The 24085-nt window shown below is 35.8% G+C and overlaps 1 protein-coding gene across 1 annotated transcript in view; it reads left to right on the top strand.

Moving 5' to 3' along the window:
• The window catches only part of Tshr (thyroid stimulating hormone receptor), a 154324-nt gene that overhangs the window by 65774 nt on the left and 64465 nt on the right, over positions 1–24085 (top strand). Inside the window, exons 2-3 of the mRNA XM_003472460.5 lie at positions 4926–4997; positions 10625–10699. Of these exons, the coding sequence (XP_003472508.1) occupies positions 4926–4997; positions 10625–10699 (147 nt within the window). The remainder of the gene's footprint in view (positions 1–4925; positions 4998–10624; positions 10700–24085) is intronic.

The following is a 24085-nucleotide window of genomic DNA, read 5'->3' as shown; positions in this document are numbered from 1 at the left end:
ACTACAAAGTAAAAAGGACATCATCTGGGGTCTTAAAAATTACAATTAGAGACATATTTCAGGGACCACTGAACCAGTGTTTGGGAAAGGAAAGAAGGAAGGAAGAAAGGAAGGAAAGAGGGAGAGAAGAAAAAGGACAGAAGGAGGAAGGAAAGGAGGGAGGGGAAAGGGAACGATGAAAAAGCATGAAAGGAAGGTGCCAGAAGAAGAAAGTGGATCACTGAATGAGGGATATGGCCAACAGAAGATTGAAAGGGATTTAGAACCAGAACGGAAATGTCCATAAAACAGGATAACCCCTTACTGTGCATCTTGATCTCAGGGGAACAACGTGATTATAGGTCCAGTCATTCCAGATGCCCATGACCAACAAGTAGAACCAGAGTCCACACTCCAGGTGACAGCTCAAATGGTGCATAAATCCTTCTCCATTGATGGCCTCCCAACCCCATTTCAAAAAGGTCTTACAACATCATTTTCACATGCAGCTCCCCTGAAACATCAGTCATTTCTTCAAAGGCCACTCTTCATTAATTACAGAAAAATGAATTTAAGTTTATCATTTTCTTTTTATTCTGACTTGTAATTTTTGTACCTTAAAGCCAACTTAATGAACTATAAAAAGTACATAGTGATCCTAGGGTATACAACTATGATATGGATTTTTTTGCCAATCATATGTAATATCCTAATCATTCAAAGTGAATGTTCATCCTAGTAGTGTGAAGTGACTTCTCTGAGTTTTAAACTCTACTATAGAGAGCAACAATCAATATTTTCTTACTTTGAATCAAAGACAAAGAAAAAAAATCTTCAGTACCTGGCACTTCATGTAAAACAAATACTACTTTGATGTTAATTCTTTGAACAATAGAGAAATAGCTAGAAGCTGTTCTCATTTTTTTCAAATGAATACATACGTACTTTTCTATAGACATTCAAAATGTAATCTGAAATTAAAATAAAATACTTTGTCCAAATAACGACACTGATTTTTTTTCTCTCCCATCTCTTTTAAAAGAAGTAATCACAATGTTGTGATTCTTTTAATAGAAGCTTATCTACTGAAAGTGTTGATAATAAAACATCCAGCCACTTGCCCTGGAAGGAGGAACAAACTGATGACACATAGTCTATTGATTATTCCTAGATATAAAATTTCTGTACAGAAAAACAACTATAAACCTTGCTGGGGATAAAACAAACTAAAAAGTGGGAAAACATTTTAGTAAGTTGTCCCTCAAACAAAGGACTTTTATTTATAACATATAAAGAGTTGAAGAAAATCAGACACTCCAGTTCCAAGACCCAGTCCAAAAATGAGCATCTGAGATGAATATGCACTTCTCAGATACAGAAATACAAATAACAAATAAATACATGAAAAAACGTTCGGTATCATTGGTCACTCAAGAGATGCAAATTAAAACAACACTGGGATTCCATCTCACTCCAGAAAGCATGGCTATTCTCAAGAAATAAACTATTAACAAATGCCTGCAGGGCCATGGGGAAAAAGGAACCCTTCTTCACTCTTGATGGGAGTGTAGACTGATGCAACCATTGTGGAAATCAGTGTGGAGATTCCTCAAGAAACTAGGATTAGAGGTCCCATTATATCCAGCTAGTCCCCTTCTGGGTGTCTTCCTAAAGAATTAAAAACATCATACCACAGCAATGTATAAGCACCCATGTTTGTAACAGAACAATTTGTAATAGTTAAATCTTGGAAACAACCCAAATGTCCATCACCTGAGAAATGGACAAAAAAGATTTGGTCCTTTTGTACAGTGGAGTACTACTCAGTCATAAAGAAGAATAAACTTTTATAGGTAAATGGTTGCAATTTGAGACCATACTCATAAATGAAATAAATCAGACTCATATATGTAAACAGCATATTATCTCATTAGTATTAAAAACTGAAAGAGTAAATAAGATCCAAAATGTGCCATAGATATTGTGAAATAGGAAAAAATCATTCAAAAGGAAAAAGAAACTAGGATGTGGGAAAGAAAGGAAAAGAAAAGGAAAAACTACAAGATAGTTTTACCTAGTTTCTCTTACTTCATTGAAAAGAAAGGTTTGTACTAATATCATTTGGAGAACATTCCATTCTTCACTTCTGTTGAAGTTTTATTGTGCATATTGTAGTATTATTAAGATAGGTATTCTTAAATATATAATCCTTACTAGTTTATATCATTGTGTGTGTGTGTGTGTGTGTGTGTGTAGAAAAAAACCTCAAGAAATAGGTATTATAGGTTTCAAAAACTCATACACTGGGGAAAAATATACTCATTATTTGAACCTTTAACTCAAACTGTGTTTATATACTAGTTCTGTTCCATATCTGTCTTCTTACCTAGTAACCACTGTAACTTTTTTCTAGTTTTCTCTTTAATTCTATGTTGTTTACTATTGAAAACAAGATAAATCCCAAAACTTTTAGTCAGTATAAGTGACATGTTAGGCCCTCACTCCCACAAGCAGTGCATGCAGTGTTACAGTACGTGTGCTCTCAGGATTTTTGCCTGAGGACAAGCTCTGTAAAGCTATCTTTGTGTTTAAGAAACTCAATCCTTTCAGATGATACCCAACAGGTTTGTATCTTATCATTTGTTTTCCTTTGGTGTGGTCCAATTTTATGCTAAGATTTTAGTGCTCTGACTTGGTCTTCTCATATTTTTTTAACTTCAGAATCCTAGATCTGGATTCATACAATTTTTTTTCATTTTTATTAGTACATGTTTGCAGGACATAATGTTCACATTCCCAATATGGAGTTGGTTCATATGCATAACTCACTTTAAATCCTTTTTTCATCCTCTTCCCTTTCCTTCCCTTCCTTTCCCCTCCCTCCATCTTTTAATCTTCTTCCTACCTGAGAGATATCTATGTCCTTATTTCCTATTATCCATTTTTTATTTTGCTCTATCAACTCACTTAAGAGGATATGAGTGAAAGACCTTCTAGAGAAGACAGGTAGTTTATGAGACTTGAATGTCTGAAATTTATGGTTGAACAACGTCGGGCTTCGTGGTAAAACACAGAGGGTTGCAAAGAGTTGATAATATGCCTTTGTGTTATTCCCACCATATATATAAATACATCATTTTATAAAATAATTTGGCCTGCCAATGTTTTGATTAGGCAAATTACAGATGTATTTTAAGTACTACGAAAATGAATAGTCCATAGAAAGCATAGATCAAGGAAACAGATCATTCAGGAATAGCCTAGTAGCCTAGATGGGAAAGTACACAATGTTAGTATGCTATCTATAAACAAGATTTGTACTAAGTGGGTGATGTCTGAGTATCAATATTTAACTGACAAAAGCAGATGAGAGGAAAAGATAATTAGCAATACCAAGGCACTGTCTTTTTGCAAAGTGACTAAATACAGTAGATCATATTTCCTCCTAAGGATTCTATTCAGATAGTCACCATGTAAAGAAGGCAACTCGGAAAAGAAATGCTCAGTGAAGAGACAGAGGAGCACACAAAGGGACTTCCTTGCCTGGTAAGGAAAACAGTTTCTAAAAAAGTGGCCTGGAGGAAAAGCCACTCCTTTAAGTTACATAGCCAACAAATAAGCATCTGTGGAAGAATTAGTCCTTTAACAGTCATTTATTTCTAAACTGCAGCAAATAGATGGTAATATCATGGTTGAAGAGACTTTTGCTTGGTAAAATATTGTAACACTAAAATACTACCATTTTACTAAGATTTAAGATAAACGGGTTTCATTCCTCTTAATCTGTACTTAACACATATTCGTGATAGCATTCCAAGTGATTTTTAGTGAAAAGTGTGTAATATGCATTCTTAAGTCCTTACCTACTGAGGAATGTATTATGTACACTTCCAATAACAAATGGAATGTGATGTTAGGCGGAGCAATTTCCTGTTGGTCCATAGATGAAGATTTATTTTCTGCATCTGAATCATACTCGCAATACTTAAGTTGCAGGCAGCAGGGAGAGTTGTATGTTTTGATGTGATCAGAGACAACAGAGAAGCAAAGGGCAAACACTCCTGGGCTCTTAACCTGTTAACCTGTTACTCATTAAAAGCATGATTTGTGTTTTATTCTGAGGGACTTAAAAGTGGCCTTTGCTAAAGATTATGACTCTTCACTCAGACTGACAAATGCCCAAAAAGTAACTAAAAGCAAAACAAAACTTTTCATTTTGTGAAACTTCAGGTCAAATTCTTTTTAGCTGTGCATATAGACATAATAGTCACATAGGGAGTATCTATCTAAAATATGTCAGGACAAAGTTTACTAGCCTTTAATTTACCTAGTCTGTTTCGTCCATCTTCAAGATGGAGGACACCAAGGTAAAAGTAACTAAAGAGATTTCTTAGATTCACAGGGACATTCAATGAATGTCCAGTTTTAGAACCTCCCCCTGGAACAATGGTTTGAAATCTCCAGCCATTGTCCTGCACCCATAATCACCTGAGTTTCATGAAAAGCAGAGCCTTGTGTGACCAAAGCTACCCCAAAGACAATCATTTTACAGGGACCAAACTGATCCCCAAATCAGGAGGATTCATCCAGAGCTAGGAAATCAGGACTAAGAAAATGATCAACCAGACCCTGGTCCACCTCAGCTAGTCCTTGAAAGCGGGCCTCCTGCTTTTGTAGGTAGACCAGATTCATCCTTTTCATCAGACTACACTTTCTTCAGCTCAGGCTGGAGTCCTGTCCTGTCTTTTCTTACCTTCCAGTTCAAGCCCTCATCTAGAAATACACACCATCACAGGATGAATGACAGTTTTCCACTGAGTATTATTTTTGTTGATTATGTTATGATGAAAGAACTGTGGTGCATCTACTAATATATCTTTTATAAGGTGAGTTATTAGAAACGATCAACAATGAAAACTCTAATTTTCTCACTGTTATTTTCCTAGGAAGCTCGTAGAGACACATCTGAAAACCATCCCCAGTCGTGCATTTGCAAATCTGCCCAATATTTCCAGGATGTAAGTCATTTTTTAATATAAAGAGAAGTTTGCGGTTGTGACGTGCTGCTTTCTAAAATGTGTTCTGTCAACAAAATATTTCTTATGCTTCTTTTTTTTTTTTTTTTTTTGGCTTTTTCGTTTTTATCGGTACCAGGGATCGAACTCACGACTGCCTGCTTGCAAGGCAGGCACTTATGCCGCTGAGCTAAATCCCCAGCCCCTTCTTATGCTTCTTGTAGATGTCAGTGACATTTATATTTAAATGTATTTGAAAATTTTATATATCTATTTGTCTAATTTTGCTTCATCTGCTTAATAATTCATGATTTTTTAAAAACCTAAAACAAATTTAAATCAATTTGGTCCTGAGAAATTCATTATTTTTGGTTTATTTTAATATATCTTGTAATATGGCAGACCTTCTGCTGGGACTTTCTCCCGTAAACAGATATGTATGTCACTCCAACCTCCCGTGCTGGTTGACTCACTTCTCAACATTAACATAAATGCTCACCATTGGTCAAGCATGTAGCCAATGGTTTCAGACTTTTATACTTTAAAAAAAGAATATAAAAGAAGTAAAACTAATTTTAAACCTTGAACACAGAATTGCTGTAAACCAAGAATTAGGAGAAAAAGAGTTTCCCTGGTAGGCTGACAAGTGGTATGTCTATGAAATGAAACAGGTCTTTATTTCATTTCATTAATTCCAACATGCAATCCAGGTAACTCACACATTCCAAATAATACGACCTGGAGCAACCTGTATAGTCCGTGGCTAAGTTTATTCATTTCACAACCACTTTCTGTTTATTTTGCCACTTAAGCAGTTCTCACTCTGAGACAGTTATGACATTTGACACTCTTGGCTGTCAAACTGGAGAGGGAACTGGAATCCAGTGGGTCGAAGAGGAGGATGCAGCCAAGCATCTTGCTGGTACAGGACAGCCCTTCAGTAGAGAACCACAGCACAGAATGCCAGCAGTGCTGAAAGACCACTCTCATTGAAATTCTCTGCATCTTTGATGTTGTTATTCAGTGCTTTCTTCAAATTCTTGCTTTTTTTTTTGGTTTCTTTGTCATTTCTCTCTCATCACCCTTATCGTATCACCGCGTCTCCTCCTCAGCCTCCTGCCTTGACTTCTCATTTTTTTATTTTTTCCAGTTCCTTAAACATCAGTTCTTTCTCTGTATATTTTGTTCCGTTTCCTCTATGCTCTGCTTTCCTTGTGTCAACACCTCCATTCCTTTGTCCTCACTGTCACCTAATACAGTGATGCTAAGCAAATATCTCTAGGCCTGATTCCCTCTTGCAATTCAAGCCTTCAATGAAAACTACCAAATACCAACGCTTAATGTCCTGCAAGCACTTACAATTCAGTTTATCCCAAATAAACTCATCATCTTGGCCTGAACTATTCGTTCTCTACCCTCCTTTTAATAGCCCTACCATTCAGCATCTCAGACCCTACAAAACTTCAAATTCCTTCTAGCTCTTTCTTTTCTCTCACCTCTCTCTCTCTCTCTCTCTTTTTTTTTTTTTTTTTTTTTTTTTTTTTTTTGTATTTTTACCAGTACCAGGGATTGAACTCACAACCACAGGCTTGCAAGGCAGGCACTTATGCTGCTGAGCTAAATCTACAGCCCCTCTCTCACCTCTCTTAAACAACTATTTGTCTCTGTGTGGATGTCCCAATGGCTTAGCTATGCCTTCATCCAACAAGTATTTCTTGGAAGAAAAAGAAACAAATATTTATTGAGCCCTACTTGGTGCCTACCACTGTGTAAGATGCTCCAAATATAACAACAGAGGATACAGACCCCCGTTCACTCCTACGGGAGCCATGAGTGCCATGATGGGTCAGTTACGGAGACTGAAACTCAGGCTGAGAAGGAGGCAGAAAGGAGGGAGGGAGAGAAGAAGGAAGGAAGGAATTTTTAAAAAGGAACTCATGTGTGGTAGCACGGACCTTTAATCCTAGCTGTGAAGGTCAATCTGGACAATGCATCCAGATCTTACTTCAAAACCAAAAGTCTAGGGATGTAGCTCAGTGTTAGAGCACTAGCCTAGCATACACAAGCCCTATTTGCAATCCCCGTACCACAAAAACAAACAAACAACTTGGAAGTGGATAAGAGTAGTCATGAATCGTGAAGAAGGAATCTGAAATCTCCTCGAAGGACCAAGCTACTAAATGACCATGTTTTCATTTCAGAAACGCACCCTGGGCCCTGCTGTGGAGAGAGGCTTACAGAGCAGAGGCAGGGCCACAGACAGGAAGCCAGGGCATAGGCCGATGTGGCACCCAAAGGAGACATCAACTTGAGTAATGGCGATGGAGTGGGATAAAGAGAACATACAGAGATTGGATAATCAACCAAGGGAGAATTTACAGACTTAAATTGATTTGGATTTAGAAGGAGATGGAGAATAATTACATCCAAATTTCTGATTATAATATCTGTGTCTTTGATGATGCATTCAGTGAGATACAAGGGAAGCTTTCATGTTTTTGAGTAGAAGGCCTGGGGTAAGTTAAGAATTCAGTTCTGAGTATACGTCCTTTGAGGTACAAAGATATTCAGTGGGTATTGTGATTTAGACATAATGTTTATTCATTCAATAAATATATATCCTTTACCGTGTGTCTATCATTCTACAAAGAGCTAAGGACCCATCAGAGAACAAATGAATAAAGATCAGTGTTCCCACAGAGGTTGTATTCAAATGGGAGGAAATAGACCATGAGTCAAAAATATAACAAACAAGTAAATTATGTGCTGATCTAGGAATGAATACTGTATATTGGAAAAAGAGGGGAAAAAAGGATAAGGAACATTGAAAATTCTGAGCATGTGGCGTGCTCAGAGGAGATACCTGAGAAAAGGTAGAGAATTGTGAGAAATAAACTGGTGGATGGAACTGGAACCAGGGAAAGGTGCCAGCAGACAGAGAGAGAATCTAAGAACAATTTTAACAGCATATGGTCCTTGAGTAGCTGAGAGTGGATGGACTCCAAACAAAAGGATTGACTTTCTGTAGGAAGATGGTCACTTTTTACACCATAATAAGAAAGTTACAGTAAAAGACAGGGCATATGCAATCAAATTAATCTGCTATTGGTGGTGAATTCAAGACATTCATATTGCAAGATTTTAATCTTTTATACAAATTATTAAAAGATTTTCTAATAAGACTCAAGCTAGAAGATGGCAGTTTGAAATTTGAGGATAAGTTTTAAAAACAAAAGCGTGACCAGTAGGAAAAGGCTGATTGAGATATACAGGACACTCAAGAGGATTTGAAGACCACATTGAAGCTTTTAGGGAGACAGTGTTGGATTCCCTGGATGTCTTTTCTATCCCCCTTAAGAACGCTTAGCACTAGCTATATAAATTCTACTTACTTGTCTATAGCCCCCATTAATTCCTTGAAGCTAGGGAAAAGTTTGTTTTACCAATTTCCAGCCAGACATCTGACATAAAGTAAATGACCAGTAGGTATTTATTGAATTAAAACAAATACATGTACATAATTAATAAAGTTATGGCATGTCTCGAGGGAGAAGGAGAAATCACCAGGATGATCCTAGGTCGGATGATGCAGCACAAATTTCCAACTGTTAATTCTGGCATAAATATTAATAGCATAAAATATCCTATTTTGGACAATAAATGACAGAATCATTGTAGGAATTACATAAGATTTACATAATAAGAAGAGATTTGAAAGTAGGATCTGATTATTTTCCAGTTATAAAAATGGCACAAAGCAGGGCTGGGGATTTAGCTCAGCGGCATAAGCGCCTGCCTTGAAAGCAGGCAGTCGTGAGTTCGATCCCTGGTACCGATAAAAAGGAAAACGACAAAAACAAAAAGGTACAAAGCAAGCAGGTGTCTCTAGTCTACCCCACTGAATACATGGTCGCTGCGTAGCTCCACCACTGTGCTTTAACAACCCTGCAAAAGGGGCCCTTAATTTGGAGAAACAAAAATTTTGGCCCCATGATATGGACTGAATGGCTAACTTGTTGAAAAAGGCTTACATTTCTTAACTAAGAAAGAAATGGCTGTGGTTCAAACCTTGGGAGGCCTTACAGTGATTCCTGCCTCCTGGGTGACTCCCTGGCACCCATGCTCAAACCTCTGAAGTCCTTATACAAGAAATTAACTGCTTTAAATGGGTTCCATTGCTCCCTCTATGGTACAGATAAAATATTTAGAACTAAACAATTTATGTAATGTTGCTATACCCAGAGTACAGAGTTAGGAGATCTGAAAAATCAAAAGATAATTGCTTATAGGTAATTTGAATGAAAAGTACAGGACCACGATAAGATTCACAACAAACAATTTTTAGGGGCTGGGGATTTAGCTCAGTGGTATAAGCACCTGCCTGGCAAGCACGAGGTCATGAGTTTAATCCCTGGTACCAAAAAAATAAAACCAAAAAACACAACTATGATTTTTAAAACTTCAGAATGGAACAATTAGTGTTCCTCTTATAAACATTGCGTTGTTGAAAATATTTTACTAATAGATTCAACTCAAAGTAGTTCTCAACCTTTCTTGCACATTACAGTCATGTAGGAAGCTTTTAAAAAGTAAAGCTTTTAAAAAGTACTTGATCTGATTTAATTATCTTGGGCCACATTTTGAACTTCCGTGCATTTTAAAAGCCCCTGAGGTAATTCAGTTGCATGCCCAGAGTTGATAATCTCTGCTATGACTGGGGCCGAACATCATCTGGTACTCATTTACCTCCTCAAAGGTCATAGAAATGGCTCTTAGTATAAAAATGGACATTGAATTTGTCTGTATTAGTCATTCTCATTACAAGATGGAATTTCAGTGAACTGTTTAAAGCATTTTATCCTTATTTATTCCTGACAAGCTCTGTGTAGGTGTTTCTCCTTACTCTTCTTTTAGTACTTAAAAACCTTGATTTGCATTATCATTGGCTTATAAAATCCAAGATGAATCTTAAATTTTCTACCTTATTCAAAATTGAGAGGAGAGGTCATGGATGAATATGTGGTCATGACTCTATAGGCTTTTCTAGAGAACTGTGATTTCTTTCTTCATCTTTTTTGAAACTTTATTTCTAATCCTATGTAATTCAGTGCTCTCTTTAATCATCTTCTAATGCTTTTATTCTTGCGCTCTTGAGTAATACATCTGTGCAGTCATTCATTCTCTTAACACATTTATTAAGCGTCTACTACATATCAAGAACTGTGAAAAGCACTTAAGATTCACTGATGAAAAGCAATCCTCCATTTCACAGAACTTAATCTAATGAGATAACATATATCAAATATCCAAACTACTAGGAAGGGAACACTGTGGTCATTACTAAAAGAACTTGTGATACTATGACGATATACCATGGGAATTTTAAACTTTGCAGGATGTTGGAAGAAAACTTCTAGTTAAAATGACTGCAGATATCTTAAGGTGAATAAGATACAAAATATTGGGAAAGTTCAGGTATCATGAGATCTATTAAAAATGAAGAATACATGCAGCCTGTGTATGTTGCGTGGTTTGGGCAGCCTCTGACAAAGAAGTTACATCAAAAATAACATTTGGAGTTTACAACCTTAGTAACTTTCTACTTTGTCTTGTATTTTTGTGATGTTTAGCTACTTGTCTATAGACACAACTCTGCAGCGGCTGGAATCACATTCTTTCTACAACTTGAGTAAGATGACTCACATGTAAGTACCAGAAAAAGTGCACCACAGACCCAAGCCACAGTCAATCTTGACTGACAGTCTAGAGGATACAGATGACAGAGGGCTGGTTTCTAGAGCATAGATCAAAACTTCTGCTTACTAGTAAGTTCTCAACTTACCACTCTGAGTTTATATTAACCCATCCTAATTATTTTTCATTTCTGTGGTTGAAAGTTAAAGATGACCTGGCTTTGAATTGTTACTCATTCTATTACTATGTCAGCAGATTTTATTGGTATGGATGTCAATTAGTCAATAAATATATACTAAGACTCTACATGATTCTAGTACCTGCAAAAGATTCTGCAAAACTAATACTTTTCCTTAGTTAGGAAAAAGAAAAATTGCTCAGGGATTAAAAAGGAAAACTGATAACTAATTATGGGTTTGGTCAAAACTGGATTTAAAAATGAGCTTCTCGCTGGGTGTGGAGGCTCACTCTTGTAAACCCAGCACTTGGGAGGCTGAGGTGGGAGGATCGTTGTGAGTTTGAGACCAGCCTGAGCTACAAAGTGAGCTCAAAGCCAGTCTGAACTGCATAGTGAGATGTCGTCTCAAAAAAGACCAAAACAAAAAAAAACCAAAAAAACAAAATGATCTTGAAAAAAAAATACTGATCTTGAAAAAATGCTAATCTTGAAAAAAAATACTGTAATATCTCCTAGTCTCATTAATACAATGAGCATAATTAAAGTTCCAACTTAATTTGGTTATTATAAATAAGAGTGACATGTAAAGACATGTAAATATTGAGTGCAATGCCTAACACATCAAACTAATAATTACGCTTCAGAAATATTATTTCTGTTATTTCTCTAGTGTGTTACAATCTGAGTTTTACATAAGTCATCACATTGCATTATTTTACACAGCCATGAATTATGAAATATTAACTGTTGTCTTAAAAACTATTTGTCAGCTTTCCATCATTATAACAAGATACTCATAAAGAGAAAAGTATAACTTTGGCTCACAGTTCTGGAGTTTCCTGTCCAAGACTAGGGAAGGGTGGATCACAACATTGCTTCGGGCTTTTGACCAGGGAGCACATCACAGTGGGAGCAAATTTCTCACCTCATGAACCAAGAAGCAAAGAGAGACAGGAAGAAATTGGAGTTCCATAATCCCCTTTGGTCCAAGGACCATCCATTAGGTCCAAACTCGAAAGTTCCATACATCTCCTGATAGTGCCGTCCTGGGGACCAAACTTTGAACTTCTGGATGATAGTCATCCAATCATAGAAATGAAGGAAGGAAAAAAAATCCACCTATAAAAGTTTGTAATGTTTTAGACATTAAGCTAAATCTCTTGTATATTTTTTGTTTAATCCTCATTTAACCTTCAAACAAATAGCCCAGTTGTCTTACTTTTCTCACTGCTGAGACAAAATACCCAACACATTCATTAAAGGAGAAAACGTTTATTTCAGCTCACAGTTTGTAGAGGTTTCAGTCCAAAGTCAGCTGACTCCAAAGAAGGGGAGCACGCCAAGGAAGCATGGCAGAGGAAAAACAGTCCACAGCAGGGTAGGCAAGAAACCTGCAAGCAGAAAGCAATAAAACAAGCCTCCTTCCTCCTTCATCCTATGCAGGTTACAAGCCTTTTAGTGGTGCCACTCACACCCAGAATAGACCTTATCATCCACACCCATTACTATGCTAAACCAGTCAGTGGACTAAATTACTAATGCACACCCTAAATCCGTTCAGCTCTGAAAAGCCCCACCTATAGGTGCATGAATTTTTAAAGAGATATCTAGATACAAGTGATAGCATCTGTGAAGTAAAGATTATTACTTCCAGTATTTATATGTGCAAAACACAAATTCAGAAAAGCTAAATATGTTTTCCCTGGCCACATAATTGCTGAATAGGATCAGAATCTTCATACTATCAATGTGTGACTTAAAAATTCTTATATGTACACTGCATTATACTCAAGAATCCTGAGACCTAAAATGTTGCTTCCAACTATACGATAAACAAGGTTAAATCAGACTGACCAGTAGTGCAAGAGTAACTAGAAGAGAGGGACAAAAGAAAAATCTGTTCACAGGAGTTCAAGTGTTTATGAAGGCAACAAAGATTTGAAGAAAGATAAGTAAATCCTCAAAATAACATTTGATTGTTTTCTTTGTGAGGTTGTTTTGTAGAATTGTAAGCAATAGCTTAAAGACTAAAAGGATGACTTGGGATCTAAATTGTCTCATTAGGTTAGGGAAATAAAAGTTGGAGCTCATGGCTTATTAAGAAGGATGATTCCTAGTAAATATGCCATAGAAACAAACAGAAAATGATCTACAGAAAATTCAGATTTTGGAGTTATCAGATATATGCTTTAAAATAGGTATAATTTAAGAGGTTTGTAACTTTAAATGATGAGGGAGAATTTCAGGATAGAACTGGAAAAAAATCACTTTTAAATTCCAGAAAAACATCACTTGTAAACTCTTCAGAATTTAAAATGTCAGCAGCTGAAATAAGAATCTTGGTATATAAGTTTAACAATTGATCTGTCACAGCTCAAAAGAATTTTTAACCTAGAAGATATACCAGAAGAATATGTAGCCTGAAACATGTAGAGAAAAAGAAGAAATATATGACATAATAAAAGATGCAACACATCTACAGTTGGTCCAAGAAAAAGAAGAATTAAATAATGAAAAAATCAATGATCAAAAGGAATTTTCCAAAACTCTTAAGAAACATCAAGTCACAGGTATTGGAAATACAGCAAAGATCGATACAAAAGAAATCTTTTAAGGCACATCATATTGAAAGTACTAAAAACCAGAGACAAAGTGAAAGTCAATTTAAAAAACACAAAAATAGATAATACTTTCAAGGGCATGATAATGAGACTTATAGTTGAATTGTCAATATAGAGATGCTGGGCCTCATAAAACAATAGAAAGATATTGAAAAAAAGAAAAAAAATATTAGCAAGTGTCTATCAAACCAATAACGAGATTTTTTAAAATAAAAAAAAAAAATACCTCAAGCAAACAAAAAAATAATTGAAAGAATTCAACACCATTAGGCTCACACTCAAACTGCTGCTAAAGGGAATGATTAAGACAAAAGAAAAAGGATCCCAAATAGTAATACATTCTGCGTAGCAGGAAGGGAAAACCAGCAGAAAGAGGTATGTATGTGGGAAAATATAAATGAACCTTGATTGCCAAAATAAAACAAAATGGCTTCTGGGAGAACATGGCGGACAGATAACAGCAGCTACGGAGGCTCTCTGAAACACCCAGCTTAGAATTCAGGAATGGTGCTGAGTAAGGAATCATAAGCAAGAGGAGATATGCCCCGGTGATCCAAGAATGAACTGGGCTGAGAGAAACCAACTGGGAATGCAATCCTGGTGCTATAACAGGAACAGATAAAGCCTCAGCATGGAAGCTGGAGCCCGCGCCATTGGAAGCTGCTATTTGGGTTTCCCGCCGCCGCGGCTGCGTCTGCATCAGCTCAGCAGGGAGAGAGACGCATGGAAGCTCTGAGAACGGGAATTGGTGAACAGAGTTGAGAGCAGGACCGGCGGGGAGCCATGCATCCACCTCCGGTGAGTGAGGGAAAACTGGGTCTCTTCCCCACAGTCTAGGAGACTCCAACAGAGGACATTCTGGGACCGGGCAGACTTGCGGGAACAGGGCACTGCAATGACTTCAGTCACCAATCTGCCTCTCAAGCGGGATTGGTGAGCAGTGCCTAGCCCACGTGACACTGCTGGCTGAGACCCAGTAGGCTAGCACAGCCCAGGTCCCAGCTCCTGAAGGTGACCTGGAGGGGTGGGCCCCGCATAGGCTGTCTGGTCTGTAACTCCCTGGTGCGCTGTGGTGGGCGGGAACACCTAGCCAGCGCAATTCAATCAGACTGTGGCTGACAGGGAAGGAAGTTGGGCCTCCTATATACACTTGCATATATAAGGAACAAAGAATATGGGAAGAGGCAGCAACAAGAAAGGGTCCTTGGCCCCTAATCCTGAGAAAGAGGCAACAGCAGACACAGCACCAATAGACATAAAGCACTATCTCGAGAGCATCATAGACAAGTTCAGGAATGAAGTTATTAATGACCTGAAGCTAGACATAAGCAGAATAGTTAGAGAAATGCTAAGCACCACCCAAGAAAAAACAGATGGTGGAATGGAAGAACAGAAAAAGAGGGGAGAATTGTTTAATGGAGAAAATAGAGAAAGCATAGAATACGTGAAGCAGGTTCAAAGAGATTACCAGGAAACTAAAAAGTCTATCAAAAACTGGCATAACAGCTTGAAAGAAACTAAGGACAGATTATCTGAACTGGAGGGCAGATTTGTAATATGGGAGCATGAAATGAAAAACTTCTTAAAAATAACAAAGAAACAAACAGCAATACTACAAAGACTAGAAGATGATAAGAGGGTCTATAACTTAAGAATTAAGAACATAAAAGAAGAAGTAGGGACACAAACAAATGAACTACAAAAGCTACTCACAGAAATAATCCAGGAGAATTTTCCTAGTTTAGCAAAAGGTAAAGATACTCAGTTGTATGAAGCATAGAGGACCCCAGCCACCTACAACCCAAACAGAGCTACACCCAGGCATATAATAATTAAAATTCCAGAAATCCAATACAAGAACAGAATACTAAAAGCCGTCAGAGACAAGAAACAGATCACTTACAAGGGAACAACTATCAGAATTACAGCAGACTTCTCGGCACAAACCATCAAATCACGAAGAGCATGGGGGGAAATAATTCAAGCTTTGAAAGATAATAATCTGCAGCCAAGATTGATATATCCTGCACAACTATCCCTGGAAATTGATGGAAAAACAAGGTGCTTCCAGGATAAAGAGGAACTAGGGGAATATGCAACCACCAATTCAACTCTACAGAGAATACTGCAAGATATTCTAAAAAAGAAAAATACGAAGAATCCAGAAGTAGCGGCAGAGAGGCCACAATTAATGGAGCAGAAAACAAAATGAAGAAGACAAACTGACAACTAATGACAGAAAAAGAGCTCAACAGAAATGAGGCAGAGAAGATTGGATGATGGGAACAGCTATTTTGGAGAAAATGATGTCTTAAGAGGTAATACTGATTTAGTATCATCTTATTTTGAAGTCTCATCAAGCTTTTGTTCTTCTGTCTCCTTTGGTCTAAACAGGTGGTATATTATTGGATCTTATTATATATGATACTATAAGCAAAACCTTTTATAGACAAGGAGATTATACAGAAATCATTGTTTATTTTCTGTTAGTTGATTCTAAATACCCTGTAATACTGTCATTCTCTTGAATGGTTTTACATTGTTTTGATATATTTGATGCTACAGTATACGAAGTTATGCTCAAAGATTTCAAGGAAAGAGACAATATGGTAACTACTTTTATGTCGGAATTATCTGGTGGTGAAACACTATTCTGCTTAAATGGTTATGTTTTGATCTGCGCTGTTTCACTGTTATGCCCTCTTTTATCTCAATCTCCATTTTATTATTTACTTTTTTTATCCTTTTAATTAAGGGAAAAATAAATCAAAAAATAGCAGGATATATTATAGTAACCCACTTTGACTTTCCATTATCTTGATTTAAAGCCCTGTATTGCTCTCACCATCTTGTTTTGACTGATGTTCCTCTATTCTGTTTTGCTTGATAGTACCAGGTTCAAAAGTTCAGGCAACAGCTGTGAAAATAGTGGGATTCATTATGACGCCCATACTGCTTGACTATTATCTACTTTTGAATACCTATAATGTCTCCAATGTTTTGGTTTTGTTGGTTTTGTTCTTTACTGTTTTGTTCATTTTTATTATAACTAATGATATAGGCAATTCTATTAGAGATAGCGGGAGGCATTATGGTAACCGTTGATCACCTAGAATTATGCTTTTACATTATCTATTACGTCCACCCTTTTGATTTGACTGACTGACTCTGTTATGTCACATTTGGTTCTACTCTCTTCCAAAAAAGTAATAAGAACTGTGGGAGCAACAAAACCTAAAATGTGTAATTGTCATTGTACAAAAGAGAGGAAAAGAAAGTGCTCTAAATGATATAACTGCATGTATATTTAAGTGTATAAGATAGATAAAGATATTACTGAGTTTTGTTGGATCATTGAACAGAACTGTTTGCAGTCTCACTGTTGGAATGTCCACTTTATAAGCGTTAATTTTGTAACTTGAACAATTGTTTCTGAGATGACAAAATATAATCCATTAACTAGTGATTTCCTACTGTTTATTTTATTCTGTAAATCTGTATAACTTGTACCCTTTCTCTGCTTTTTTTTCTTTTCTTTTTCTCCTTAAATAAAATTTTAAAAAAACAAAATAAGTTTTGAAATATAGACAACTCTTGCTCCGTATTATAGTGTGAGATCACAAAACTGTGGACTGAACCTACAAAGCAATCAATGAAAAAAATTTAATGGTTTTGTGACATTTAACTATTTCTGTTAAAACACTGAAATTTTTCTTACTGTCAGTTACAAATGTATAGGAAAGAAAAAATAGTAAAGCTAATATTTACTTCATGCACTATAATTTTAAACATCAGAAATATCTAGAATCACAATGTTTTGTTATTTTGCAAAGACTTATGAGGAATAGTTTGATCAGTGCTTGCCTATAAGAGTCTCTTTTCTGTTGGGCTGGGGATGTGATTCAGAGGCAGTGCTCTTACCTTACATGCACAAGGCCCTGGGTTTGATCCCCAGGACCCCACCCCAAAAAACAGTCAAGACAGCATCTTTTCACTATCTTGGCAAGTTGTCATACTTCTTTCTAGACCTGGAGCAGCTTTTATTCTTGTCTCTTTTAATTAATGAAATATTCTCAAGAGTTCTCTTAATGTGATATTTGTATTTTTACTTTTCTCCAGCATCATTTCTTTCTGAATATCTTTCTTCATAATTTTCTTTACAACTATTTCTCTCATTGAGATCAGCAATTTGCCTTCACTAAATACCTTTGGTTGAATAGTTAGGGTGTCTCACACAGCAGCAGCAGCGACATCCCTATGTCAGCTCCCTCTCTTACAACTCCATTTGTATTTGAATCAAATTTTACTTGTAGTACTATTACATTTCATGACTTTGCTGCACTTTCATCTTTACTTGCCAATTCACTCTTTCACTGAACCATTTTTAAAAATGTCATATGGGCTTGTTACTAAGAAACATACAGGCAATACAGCTGCATGCTTTTATTGTGAACAAACTGAGAGATAAATGTGCAGTGATCAACAATGCTTTGAAAAAGGTAATTGTCACTCACTGCAATGTACTTCTGTTAATTACACAGTGGCTTGTAAACAGAAGTGTTAGCAACAAATATTGTACTTTTTAACTCATGGAAAATATATTGTAGTAATGAAATTTGAATCATGTTGCCAGGGACACTTATTATTTAAATTTAACTAAATCATAGTAGCTGAACTTTATGGATATTGGTGACACAGGAAACAAGGTTCGCCTTTTCATAATTAAAATACACAGTAGCAAAAGTAAAAATGAATAGAAAAAATGAATAGGAAGATTATAAATGGTGTTAAGATGTTATAAGGACTTTAAATGATCTGAAAAGTGTTAAAAGTATAATTTATAAGAGACTTTTATAAATCATAATAAGTGTTTTAATACATGGAATAGGAACTACAATAATTGTACTAGAAAAATGGTTAAGTGTGGCCAGTCATAGTGGACATTAGTATAAGACAGACAGGGGAGGGATAGGTAACAAGCTAATAGTAGCAGGAAATAAAATAATGAAAATTTATTGATACAAAAAGGCATATGATTAGCTCATTGTTTTGGAGGGTTTAGTCAATTGTCAGTTGACTTCATTGCCTTTGGGCCTGTGCCTAGGCAGCATATCATGGTGGGGAGCACATGGAAGCAGCTTACCTCACGGTAACAAGGAAGGAAAGAGAAAAAGATGAGGGCTGGGGCTTCAGAATTCCCTTCGAGGGCACATCCTCAGTGCAAACTGCCTACTACTAGGTGCAATAACTTCCCAATAATGTCATGCACTGGTGACCAAGTCTTGAACATATGAAGCAGTGGAGAACATTTAAGACCCAAATTATAGCAAAGGGCACAAAATGAGATGTAATGAATTACTAGAGCAAAGAGTAGGTTTGATGCCAAATCATCAGTATATATGTTAATTGCATTAACTATAAAGGACTAAATATTTTATATAAAATACAAAGGTTACTTTAAACCTTATAGAATATATATTCATTTTCAAGAACACATATAATATTTGCCTAAATTGATCATAAGTGGACTCATTGGGTAACTTTAAAGATCCAACTATATTCTACTTATATGGGATGTATTTTCTATACAATAATACCAAAAGATTGAAAATGAAAGGATAAAAATGTATAATATGTAAACAGTAACCAAGAGAAAACTTATATATATATAAAGTTATATATAGTATAGTATATAAATATATAGAAATATACATTATATATAATTAAGCCTTATTATATACAAAAAGGAATGCTTCATAATGATAAAAGGAAATAATAAACCAAAAGATTTAAAAAATATAATTTTAATGTCTATAAGAGCATAATTTCTAAGCATATAAGGCAGAAACAGGAAGAACTACAAAAAGAATTAGATATTCCACTATTAAAGTGGAAACTTATTTTAATATAGTTTTACCAATGACAGGTAGCTAAGCTTAACAACAAAGTAAATAATTATGTTGATAAAGTTAATAAAATATTATATTCAAAACTTGTAGAATATATATTGATTTTCAAGAACACATATAATATTTGCCTAAATTGATCATAAGTGGACTCATTAACATGTTTCCATAGTCTACAAAAAATGAAAATATCTTCCTGACTAATAAATATCCTGGCTTCTAAATGAGTCTGACTTTTAAATAACCACAGGTCAAGAAAGAAACTACAATCTATGAAGAAAAAAATTAAATGGTAATGAAATATGACATGAAACTTGTAGGATGCAATTAAAATCATATTCCAACTAAAATGCATAGCTTTAAAAGACTGAAAATAACATATATTTTACAAGAAATGTATATAAAAACAGTAAATTAAAACCAAACAAAGTAAAATAATACTGAAGTCCAAGAAAACTTGGGATCCAGTACAATAGAAACATTAGTTGACAAAATTCAAAACCAAATCTTCTGACTACAAATGTAATTTCCATTCATCAAGCCATTCTCTGCCCCCCACCAAAAAATGACAGCAACAAATTGCAATAAAGTCATGTAAACTTGTTGATCTCAGAAAAAATTGTTTTTTAATAAAGATTCAGTTGTTATTTAAAAGTTGTCTTATAAATATTGATCCCCCACTGAGCCAAAGTGTTAAATTCCTAGAGCAAAGGAAACTATTAAACTACAATAGTTAAAAAGAATAATTCATAAATGAATGTATAAAAGCTATTATATATTGATGTATGTATATATGAAGTGAGAGTTTGATATCTTAGAAAATAAAAGGAGTGATGAATCTTCCATTCATGAGTTTTCCTAATATACGTGTAAAATTATTTACAAGCATTTTTGGTCATCAGAAAAGATACACATAACTTTTTGTATGCATACCCCCCTCGTGTTTAATACATTTATTTTGTAACCATTTATTAAGTAGTGACTGTAAACAACGTATAATACCTCTTGCATGAGAAGAACAGAGTAGAAAAATTACTCCTCTTCCGTAAAGCAATTGCCTTTTTCCTTTTTATCAGTACCAGGGATCAAACTCATGACTGACTGCTTGCAAGGCAGGCACTTATGCGCTGAGCTAAATCCCCAGCCCTCCATAAAGCAAATGAGAACAGTTTTGTGGGATTGTGTCAATTAAGGTGTGGAAACAAATATACCCACAGAATCATTTGTTTAATCTCTAGATTATGTAGCAGCATTCTACCAAACTTACTTCCGATTCTTGAAATAGAATTAAAAGAGCTCTGGCTTATTCAAAAAGATCATCATGTGTCATTTTCTTCAGAAACAGGTACTCAATTAAGAATACGTATTTCCAACGTTGTTGCTTTTTGCTAGTATTTATTGAAAGTCATTAGTGAACAAAACATCAGCAGTAAAAGAACAAAATGTCATTCCATTTCGTAAGTGACTTTCTTCCGCTGCCTTCCTTTTGACTTTGAGTCATGTGGTTGGTACATGGAAGGCTGAACTAGAAAATCACAGGAGCTTCCTCCTTACCATCGCTTAACTACTAACCAACCTCCATTGCCTCCTCAACCTTTCTGTGAGAAAGATCTGCATGTATCCTCTGAATGGCTTCAAAATTCAGTTTAGTTTTGAACTATGATATAAAGTAGAGTTGTAGAATATAAGGACTGAAATTGTTGCCATTAATGAGCCAGAGCTAGCATTCAAAACTAAAAGTCACCTACTCATTCAGTAAATATCATATGCTTGACACTATGTCAAATCGATGACCACTGCAATTTAAAAAAGTTGCAGGCAGGCTTCAAAATGGTGGATTATCCTATTTTTGCCCAGAACTTCCTCCCTGTGCCTCTGTGATACCACAGTCCTGGCTATATTCCTCCCATGTTGAATAATAAAGAATATTCTTTCTCATTTTCCATCACTGACTTTTGATTTCCCACTTCTAACTGTTGGAGATCCATATGGCCCAATCCTGCATCTTCTCTTCTCCTCTCCTCCTCCTACATTCTTCCCCCTGTGGTTTTACCCAGCAACTCTCAAATTTATACTTGTTTCAGGCTCGTCATGGTGTTGGACCACATGTTTACTGGTCCACCTGACATTATTTCACAGAAGTCACACATATATCTCACAATGTATTTAAATATTCTAAACTGAGTTCTTGATTGTCCTCCTGAAATCTAGTACTGTTTCAGAGTTTGGTGAGCTACAATGTGCTGCTTCTATTCAACTTGATGCAAATCTCAGATACTTTCTACCCACATCACACACTCTCATAATCTACGGATTGGTTTTGTTCAAATTTGGAAAACTTTGTCCAGTATTTTGTGAGAGTGCATTGGAAGTGAACCATGTCAGTTCTAGGACCGGTCTTCAAGAGAACTGACACTTTTCACTGTAGACTCATGGAGCCCTGAATTACCATGACAACATCCAGTACTGCTGATGAAGAAACTATTTGGAGAGGTCCTGAGATTACACAAAAATAGAGAATGGCCCAAGTGAGCCAGGCCTTCAGCAGTGTCCACTAGAGTCTGGCATCAGAGTACATTTTCTTCTTGGACTCTGCAGGATGATCCAGATACCAGTTGAAAACCATCTGGTGACCCCAGGGGTTCCTACATGCAGCAGAAATATCACCCAGTTTAGCACTGCCTGAACTCTTGATCCATGAAATAGCTATTTTAAACACTTAGAGCAATTTATTATACAACAATAGGTATTCAGAAAGGGGTGGCAATTATATATCTGACAACAATGGATAAAAGACCTTGCAGACTTATAAGCGAAAACTACTTAAGTGGTAGCTTTCTCTGTAAGTTATTGAGGGTTCGAGGTGAATGCAAATCAATTCTTTTTGTTTTAAACTTCTTCTGGGATATGGTTTGGACCCAAAAGTATATATGTGATAGATATGTCTCCTGGTAAAATTATAAAACCTTGAACACTTCCATTTCCCATTTAATATCCTCTGTAAAGAAGCCAATAACATACAGCTGTTTCTATTTATAGTAGGTACCAATATCCAAATGCCATTTTTGTGTCACCCCTTTGCTAAAAGTTCTCTTTACGCACTGCCTTATTTAATGTTATTCAGCTGAAATTTACACTTATGTCAAGTGAAGATGGTTCTGCATACTTCATGGGTTCTTGCCCAAATTTACCCAGCTAAGGAATTTTTAGTCAAAGTGTGAACCAAAGAGTGCCTGCCTCCAAAACCAAAACAATACCATCGCTTCAGTTTCAAACTGAAATAATGAAATAAAAAGCCACCTTAAAAGGATGCTTTCATTTTCATGCAACTTTTCTTAAAAATCACAAGTGAATAAAAATTCTACAACTGGGTAGGTAAACTATATAATTTATGATACATAGTATGATAAGACTTAATTTCATGGATTCTCAAAATTAAATCATGTGACATTGGAGATTTCAAGATCACCAGTCTTAGCACTGATCATTAAGTAATCGTGAAAGTAAGTACTAGGCAGTTTAGAAAGTCATTTTCTTTGATTGACTGACTGATTCATTGATTGATTTTGTGTGGTACTAGGGATTCAATACAAGGCCTCCACATTGAGCCATACCCATAGCCCTTCTTTATTTGTAGGATCCTGCTAAGTCTCTGAGTTGCCAGACTATGCTCAAAATGTGATTCTCTTGCTTCAGTCTCCCAGAGTGCTGGAATTACAGATATGTACCATCACCCTTGCCTGAGAATCACTTTTATAAAGCTATAATAAGGTTGTCTCCATTTCCTGGCCATTGTGAATATTGTATAAAACACGGCAATGCAGCTACTTCTAATAATAGCTTTTTCAGCTATGTACCCAGTAATGGGATTGTTGTATCATATAGTTTTATTTTTGATTTTTTGGAGCAAGTCCAACTGCTAATTACTGTGTGTTTTCTTTTCTCCACACCCTTGATAGCATATACTATCTTAAAAATTATATCCATTGTAACTGGAGTAAGGGGACGACAGATGGTTGTCTTTTTATTTGCAATTCCCTGATATTTGTGATACTGGGCATTTTTTTTGTGTGTTCTTGTTTTACATGTCTTCTCTTGGGAAATGCCTATTAAGGCCTTTGCCCATTTGTTAAGTTGGATTATATGCTTTTTTGCTACTGAGTTATTTGAATTCCTTATATATTCTGAATATGAATACCTTACCTGATGTATATTTTGCAAATATTTTCTCCCATTCTGTATATTGTCTTTTCACTGGGTTGATCCTTTTCTTTGCTGTGAAGAAGCTTTTTAATTTGTTCTATTTTCCTTTTTCTTTTCTTGTTTCCTGTGCTTTGGGGATCTTACCTAAAATCCTTGTGCATTTCAATATCCTAAATCATATTCCCTGTGTTTTCTTTTACTTTTTCAGAGTCTCAGGTTTTACATTTAAATGTTTGATCCATCTTGTGGTGATTTTTTTATGTATAAAAATGAGGATATAGCTTCTTTGTCCAGTTTCCCACCACCATTTATCGAAAAGACTGTCCTTTTTTCAATGTGTCTTCTTATACCTGTGTTGAAGATCCACCTGCCGTAGATGTGTGGGTTTACCCTACTTCTAAGTGCTCTATTCTGTTCCGTTTGCCCATGCATCTGTTTTATGCCAATACCATGTTGTTTTCATTACTATATATACAGTATGTTTGCTAG

Source organism: Cavia porcellus, unplaced genomic scaffold (assembly GCF_034190915.1).
Source record: "Cavia porcellus strain 051 isolate PalLab524CR breed Dunkin Hartley unplaced genomic scaffold, mCavPor4.1 scaffold_31, whole genome shotgun sequence".
In the NCBI taxonomy this organism is placed as follows: domain Eukaryota; kingdom Metazoa; phylum Chordata; class Mammalia; order Rodentia; family Caviidae; genus Cavia; species Cavia porcellus.
The sequence above is the reverse complement of the archived record's forward strand: the minus strand, read 5'-3'. Positions and strand labels throughout refer to the sequence as shown.